General features: G+C 35.6%; 1 protein-coding gene across 1 annotated transcript; it reads right to left on the bottom strand.

The window, feature by feature from the left end:
• Nucleotides 1-1550: 1550 nt before the first annotated feature.
• LOC112175604 (queuine tRNA-ribosyltransferase accessory subunit 2) lies at nt 1551-8008 on the bottom strand. Its single transcript, XM_024313305.2, has 10 exons — nt 7722-8008; nt 7466-7640; nt 7212-7370; nt 6177-6270; nt 5084-5154; nt 3318-3369; nt 2970-3018; nt 2742-2876; nt 2091-2210; nt 1551-1980 (listed from the first exon to the last, which is right to left on the bottom strand). Exons 1-10 carry the CDS (start codon nt 7919-7921, stop codon nt 1839-1841), a joined length of 1197 nt encoding a protein of 398 aa, XP_024169073.1. The 5' UTR covers nt 7922-8008; the 3' UTR covers nt 1551-1838.
• Nucleotides 8009-8588: the final 580 nt, after the last annotated feature.

Genomic DNA, 8588 nt, shown 5'->3' with positions numbered 1-8588 from the left:
AAGGTAACCTTTTGTGATCAAAACCAGTTTATAATCCATATTTTCAAAAAGACTGTTCCCACTGAACTGTGCATTTATAACATTAGCCTAGTTAATATCTCCAGCTGGAAAGTCTCCTAATGACTTCATTTTGCTTACATCCCTCCATAATCAGATCTACGTACCAGTATTATTACCAATCAGCTGGTTCAAAAATTACAGATCAACACAGTACCATGCTCCATGCATGTCTGAATGCTGGTCAGCAGCAGCCTTGCTCCTTCAGAAGGTGATTCTCAAACCATTTCCACATCAAGATATCAGATACAGGAGTGATGATAAAACATTCAATTAGTGAGGAGAGCATCAGAACGTGTGGTTTCAAATGTTTTGTTCCAGCCACTTGTAAGCAGGGTTGGATGTAGTTCAATATTCTGCAGCATAATGGAAACAGTGTCATAAGACTTGCTGACAGAGGGCTAACAAAATGATTCTGTACTTGGTGAATGACACGGTGAGGTGACATAGAGACTGCCAAGTGATGCTCACCTAAGGAAGACCAGCAAGGGCTGCTGCATCGGGTTGGGAATATACAATCCTTGATATTGGAATTAGGCCTCGTTACAAGCATCAACAGTAACAGCATCAAGATAAATATATATAGTATGAAATTAAGTCGCAGAATGCACATACAAATACAATTCTAACAATTGCTTTTCTGGTATCATATTCTCCATTCCACGAGATAATAGTTCCATATCATATCCCATTCTGCAAGAGGCTTTATTAAATGTGTGGCCTAAGCCAATAAGCCTTCTTTTCATTTTTCCTTTTCATCCCAAAGAACATCCCACTTCTAGTAGTCTACAAGTATCACACAAGTGTATGTCATAACCATTGTTAGCCAACTCCAACGTCTCACATCATGAATAGTGAGTGCAGCGACTAATCTTGTTGTCATAGCTTCGATGTATGGCCTGGTTGGGGACTTGGGGAGGTGAACGAGAAGAGGAGAGAGGGGCAGTAGGGAGAAAAAGGCGAGGGAGATCAGAGGTAGAGACACAAAAGTGAGAAGAAATAAGATCAAGGGAGGACGGTGAACAGTTGCAGCTAGGGTTAGGTTTGAGAATTGTTCGTACTTTAGTACCTAGATTCACAGCTGAAAAAGGACCAAATATAAACACAATGAGGCAAGAGACACATAAACATCACTAATAGAAATTACAGTCACACCGATGCCTTAATCTTCCATGTAGAGTCCAACTGATGAACAATGTGTGTCGGATTTCCGTTACCCTCTCAAGAGTGTTATCAGTAGCTACATGCAGATGAAAGCTGGTTTTGGGACTGCATTGTAGCTCATGATTATCGAAAAGTTAACGTGATTGGTGATGTGCCATTTAAGTGTAGTTTGAATACACCATCTATATGAGTATATGGAGCAACCTCCCCAAGTTATCTACATGAATACCCTGTAACCGATGTAGTTTCTTTTTTTGGCCTGTTTATTTAGTCTAATTATACAAAAAAAAAAAAAAAAAAAAAACTCTGAAAATAACGTTACCAGAGCCTGAACTTCAATCATGTACATACAAAATCATTTGGATTTGTTCTCAGTAGGTGTTTGAAACTTGCTAAAGGCGAGTACTTTCAGTCAGAAAGTACTGAAGAAGAGCCAAGAAAGTAAGAATCTTGAACTACACAACTCTTGGAATTTCTTGGGAATTACCAACAAGGATGAAAGGAAAGGTCATCAAATTGATTTGAAATTGATAATTATCTACATTTCACTACTGGCTCATCAATATAATCCAACTCTCTTCAGTATGTCTCCAAAATTACATAATGAAAACGTTAACTCACATGCAGGCAACAGCAGCTTCAGAAGCAAGATGATAACGCTTACTCTCAGAAAATTTCAGTTTGAATTGCTCAAAATTACCAGACTTAATTGCCTCCCTTACTGAGCGGAAGAAACTTAGATAGTGGTGAGTATTATGTCTGCAAATCAAAGAATAATATGATGATCATGAGGAAAAAATAAAAAAAAATTTAAAAAAAATAATGCCGACTGTAAAACTATAATCGGAAGCAAATAAAGTAGCACATACATTTCAAGTAGAATCTGAGCTAGCATTTCATGAACATTGAGCAAGTGATTGATGTACGCTTTTGTATGATTCTGGCATGTGTAACATTTACAGTTTTGAGCAATTGGTGAAGTGTCTTTCCTGAAAAAAGAGGGTGAAAAAGAATGTCAAGATAACATCTCTTGCGAGCACTGTAATAGTTATTTTTGGATATAGTGGGCAATAAATGATTGCTAAATATTCTATGAATATGTTAGGTTGGACTTCACAAATTTATGTCACAAAAAGCAAATGCTATCCCAACCAGCATTATCTCTAATAAACTTGGAACTAAATTAAAATAATAGCATTTGTTATCACCAAAGATAGCTTGGGCAATCTGTCGGGTTGCATTATGAAAAATAATTGAATTACAGGGATCTGTTACAACAAAGATATATCATTGGTAAGAAGAACAAATCTAGAAAGGTTACTTAGCATTAGGTGATTCTTGGTAGAGGTTAGCTAAGCACACGGTAAAGTCAAACATGGATCTCTTCACGCATTGTTTATCCATGAGTTAAGGTCAAACTTGGGTTGCTATTAAACTATCAACCTGACATACAGAATATGAAACCAATACACTTGTGAATACTGTTAATGCAACAAGCATAAAGTGAAGTCATCAGTTACCTGTAAATTGTTGCTCTCAAATTAATCTTTGTTTGATCACTTCCTATATTAGTTAACTGAAAAGCAGAGACATTCTCAACACCATCTAGTGGGAAGGTAAGTGCAAAGCCTCCAACGGTAAGATGGTATATATACCTGCAACAGATTGATACATATTACCCGTTATGGAGAAGATACTAGCAAGGAGAGACATATGCCGAAATTGTTAGAAAAGAATGAGCAACTTACGTAGAGTCAAAGATATCAATTCCTGCAGCAACACCCTGCAAGACCTCCTCTGCCAGAAATAAGAAAAAGAATAAGTTCATTTGCCAAAAATATGTTACTTAAACCATGTATTTCAGATATTATAAAGATGGAAATAACCCCCTTTGATGTATTGTCCAAACAATTGCAAAATTACAATATATTACCATATGAAAGATCACAGAATGAATACTATCACTCATGCAAATACTACACGAATATGTTTAGCTAAAAGATATATTTCTATTGAAGCCATAAAATTTTCTCAGAAGTTATGTGTTACCAGGGATTGAAAAGACCAACTTATGGTAAATTTGGTACACCTATTACCTGGAAGTCCAAGCCCACTGACCAAGCGTGGTTTCTCCTCTTCTAAAATATCCTGAACATATTCTAGCATTATTAGATATCAAAAATGATAAAAGAAAATAAAATCGTTTCTTTTATCGACTCAGCTAAGAAGACAGAATATAGAACTAATAATGAACAACATTACTGTGACAATCAATTTAAGTAACTTCAAACTGTTGTTGAAGAATCAGCTTAATTTTGGTAGTGTAGTTGTTAGTAACAGAACAGAAACTTGTACAGTAGCCAGTGTGCTCCTTAGAAAGTCCAACTACCAATTTACTATCACGCCAAGACCCAAAAAGATGAAACTTGATGTGATGGTAGTTTGAGAATTAAACTTGTGGATGCTGAAAATCCACCATGTTTATTTAACCATATTTTGGCTTAATGTAATATCTCTGTGAATAAATAACTTGTGGGGGCGCAACTCACTCCATTGTGCATTGAGGTTTAATCCTCAGGTAATTCTTTCATTGGTATTGTCGCTATATTGATTCAAAAAAATTAGGAACATCTTTACTATACGATGCACTCTAACATTTTAGTTATGGTTGAAGATGACATCTTTATTATTTTTGTTTGGAACACTAAATAAAAGTCTTCATTTTAGGAGTGTTAATTTTTAATTTTTTCAAAGAAAGAAACAAATTATATTCATTAAAAAGAAAATAAAAAAACTGATACAATAAAAGTGGACAAGTAGTCCACAAGCAACAAGGTAGGAAAACAACAAAAGCCATGAAAATACACCAAACACACTTGCAGACAAAGCACCCAAAGAACCCTATGCTTTACTACATCTCCCCTCCAGTCAAGCAAACTGAGGGAAATGCTATACTCTCTAAATTCAGCAGAAACAGAAGCCCATAGAGCTGTCAAAAACTTCACCTTAATCCAACGCTCCTACAACCCATAAAAATTCTTCTATTTCTTTCCATCCAAAGCACCCACATGACATCTAGCACATTGCAACCTGTTCGGAAGCCGTTATTAGTGGCGCTTAAAAGAGCAAGACTCCCTGCTGGGATCTTCCAACTCAACCCCTCTATAAACACCCTCTCCCAAAAATGAGAAACAACTTCACACTGCACAAAAACATGATCTATACACTCCTGTAGATGATTTCATACTCCTGTTTTGTGCAATCGCATTCCTTCCTTTTTATTCTTTGACATTGAAAAGATGAAAGGCGGATGAAAAGTATAAATATGAGGGGAGGCGTGCTAATCTAATGTACAAGAAGGGAATGTGAAATTTATCATCCAATTATGTCAATTGTTAAATGATTATGCTATAGAAACATCTACATCAAACCCCTGAAAGGGGTGAACCAAATTCCCCTAAAAGAACCACAAACAAATTATAGTATAGCGTTGTTTCCTAGTGATATGATACATTAATACTTTTTGACCAGATAATAGCTGTTTGACCTCAAGTGCCAACCGAATATTACATATGGATCTCCCTCCCTCCCTCTCTCTATGAGAAGAGAAGAGAGTGTAAACCCTGACAACAAATATTGACTTCTATCACCAACACTCATTCGACTCATTCATCCAGCCTAACACATTTATGCAAGGACAGGACTCGATTCATATTAAAATAGAACTAAGTTGCTTAACCACTGATCTTCAAAGATTACGAATGTCATTTAAGTGTCTTCAAATATGACAAATGGAAATGCTGCTACTAAAACAAGGAATGTAACTCACTGATCAAGTCTAGAAATAAATGTTGTGACTTACAGTAACAGCATTAAGGAGAGCAGGGCGCTCATCCATGCTCTCTCCAAGCCCAAAACCTCCAATCCAATAGCCTGCACAAAGATGTATTTCTTATCATCTAAAAGTTTAACAATACCACAAATGAAATAGTAATGATAATAATACACCGGTACATCAAAACAAATACATCAAATATTAGGACGACGAATGCAACAACATCCATTGACTTGGATTTTTGACATTTAATCGGTGTAAAGCTTTAGGAGTCAGAGCAGAGAAACTATAGTTTATCCTGTTGTATTTCGTAACATATAACAAATCTCTCTCTCTCTCTCTCTGAAATGAAGTTTTATGATAAGTTTTAAAATCCATGTAAGGATGACATGCTTTGGTGCATACTTTCTAAGAAATCAGGTGAACTTGCTCCAACATTTGAATTAATTCATTATTATATAGGCCAAATAGACTGAGCTGGTGATAACATGCATGTACGAGACGGAAGATACACTTGAATCCCATTCATGATAGTTCTATAACAATGACATCAATCTCCTATCGGCAGGAGTAAAGAATGTTTATCTTTAAGTTGTTAGTAGTGAACATTTTATTCTACTGTTTTTTAGTGGAATAGTACATTCAGATGTAGATCTTGAAATAAAGTGCAAGTGCAAAGGTGAAGAAGAGAACGTGAAGAGGTCGAAACAGTTAATATACTGTTGCAGATCAATATTAAGGAAAAAAAAAGTAAAAAAAAAAATGTTGTAGTTTATGTAATGGAACAACTGCGATACTCCCCAAAACATACAACAAATCTGACCATAATACAAAAATGCTTTTCAGCTTATACTATAGTTATATTTAATATCTCTCAAAATCCATGAAACCCAAAAGACATAATCCACAAAGAAAGTAAAATTTGATAAGCTACAGTGACAACAAAAATTTTGTAATACAGTAACAAGAAGATTGAACATTTATGCCTATGGAAGTATTAGACCAAAATTATATCCAATTGACCAACTGTCCAGTGTATAGAAGAAAATAATCAAAAGTACAAAAGGAGCATATGCATACATCTTTTTTCAGAAGAAAATAATAGAAAACTGCAGTTAACCTGATACACTTCGACTAGCCACCTCTTGCGCACATCGCTCACGTTCTAGAACAGAAGATCCTCCAACAATGGATCCAAAAACAGATCCACCTGCCTACATTTTGAATGATTAGTATATGTCCATCATTTAATTTAAACAAAAAAGAGTAAACTCAGTTTAATTTTACTTCAAACCCTACAAATAAAGTTGAACCATTACAGCATCAAGACATCAGTCACATTAAAACTCTGATGAAACTAACAATCAAAATTAAAGGAGAACTACCCTGGCAAAGTTATTCAAAACTAAACCGACTGTTTTTTTAGGCAAAAATTAAACTGAAAACCAACAACCTCCACAATGACTTCAAGGGTACTAGAGGACACAATGAAATATCTACAAAGTCCATATAAAGCAAAGCACAGTATAAAATTAAGCTTGATACTGTGCAAAAAGCGCATTCATGGTAACTGTGTACCAATATCAAGACCTACTTTCTTTGGGGTCGGAGAGTGATATTCACAGTATATGGTGACAAAAATTCTACTACTACTTTTTTACAAGGTTAGTTTATCAGGCCAATACGTATTATTTGGAAATTGATTATTTGATACCATCATATAAGCTATTCATAACAAGCATCTAGGTAATATAGTAATCATGAGTTTATTTGGCATTTATATGCTGTAACAACTTGTAATAACCATTCTAGACATGAACATCAATTATTGGAAAGCTAAAGGTGGCAGCAACATAACTCGTACTAGAAGTAAACATTCTTGATCAACTATTCATTTAGGTAGCTTTCTTGATGCAAATAAATGAAGATGTACTCCTCAATAACTTGCTGAGGATACAAACATCATGTGAACGTAGTTGTCAACTCACATTCGTCAAACAAAAGTGTCCAACATATTCTAGCTTCTAAGTAACAACTTTTACAACACTAGGTCTTCTAGTGATACAACTAGCAAATTATACATATTATATGCAATTAATGTTAGTCCTCTCTAAAGTATGTGTTTGATAATAGCACAATAGTGTATTTTTTTTACCCGATTTAGCTGAATGCATTCGTCGAGCCATCTTACAGTTCGATCAACAGAGGTCTTGTTCCTCTTATCAGACACCCATGCAGGAACTTCATCCGCCAAGGCGGTCCATATATTAGGCTTTAACGAAAAAATCAATTCAACATACTCTACAGGCTTAACCTACAAACACATAAAAACCAACTGTAAATTCACTACATTAACACAAAAACAAATTAATAGTACATGGAAACCAATATGTTCATGAGGGCACTTACCAAACTGCGACCACAGGGAGTCTCGAAAGATGCTCCCAATTTATTGGTGCTATTACATTCTGGGAGGCATTGAATAGAATCTCTCGGAATGGCTACAAATCCGTGGTCCGGCAAACCCAGCATCTTATGCAATCCTCCTATTTTTGATATTGTCTGAGGTGAGATGCCTTCTAAGCTGCCAGAATGGTAAAAATGTTAAGTTTGTTGTCAGAACCCAATTCAGAAACATTTAGAATGCAATTTTAGAAGTACTTACAAGTGAAGGGAGCTAAGATGGAGGAGATGGGAGTCGGGGGAAGGAAGAGAAGGGAGAAGGTCAGGGGGTATGAAAAGGGGCAGGCCCTTTCGGGTAGAGAGGAGAAGAGCAGGGGTCTCTATTGGGTTCGGGCAGCTGCCCAGCTGGAGTACCCCTGCCCGTGCTCTTCCACTGCTCCATGCCTTCACTGCGAATTTCATGGTTCTGTGTTGTTTTCTGGCCAAAGGAGTCGGAAAGAACGAGAAAGCGGTAGAGGGGTTTTAGGCAGGGTTTTGATTGGGTTACTTACTTTCTATGGTCTCTCCCTGAAAAGAAACAAAAACATAATGAAAAAAAAAAATTACTATAATACTACTTTATTTGGGTGTTAATAACAATTTACAAAAAAATAAAGATTGATGTTCGAGTGTTATTAATAATAATTTTTAAAAAATCCGTATCTTGAGAGAATGAGGTTGAATTTTACTGCAGATGCGATCGTGGAAGTCGGTCACCCATTGCAAGCTGGTAGAGTTTGGGATAATGGATTACCATTAACGACTCTACCGGCGTATTATTTCGATCTGTTTGCTTTTAGATGCCCAAGAGGCTAGGCTTTTATTTTTGGTTTTGTAAGAGTCTTTTCTTCTAAAAAAAATGATAATCTTATATATTTTTTGGTTTGTTACTTGCTAGATTTGTTTTGTAGAGAAAGAGTTAGGTTTCAAAATGATTAAAGACTTTTGTAGGACCAACAACAATTTAGAATTTAATTAAATTATCGGTTCTTGCACAGGTTAGTTATAAGTTCATAACCAAAGTTAGATATAAAAAAAAATTAAAAAAATTGTATTGATATAATAAAATCTCGTTTGGTTCACGGAAATG

Source organism: Rosa chinensis, chromosome 7 (assembly GCF_002994745.2).
Source record: "Rosa chinensis cultivar Old Blush chromosome 7, RchiOBHm-V2, whole genome shotgun sequence".
Classification (NCBI taxonomy): Eukaryota; Viridiplantae; Streptophyta; class Magnoliopsida; order Rosales; family Rosaceae; genus Rosa; species Rosa chinensis.
The sequence above is the reverse complement of the archived record's forward strand: the minus strand, read 5'-3'. Positions and strand labels throughout refer to the sequence as shown.

Excerpts from the sequence above, each read along its gene's own strand:
- LOC112175604 (XM_024313305.2), bottom strand. The coding sequence starts at position 7,921 with ATGAAATTCGCAGTGAAGGCATGGAGCAGTGGAAGAGCACGGGCAGGG. Across the intron at positions 3,370-5,083 it reads CTCTCCTTAATGCTGTTACT|GATATTTTAGAAGAGGAGAA; the intron begins GTAAGTCACAAC and ends GAATATGTTCAG. Across the intron at positions 2,877-2,969 it reads ATTGATATCTTTGACTCTAC|GTATATATACCATCTTACCG; the intron begins GTAAGTTGCTCA and ends AATCTGTTGCAG.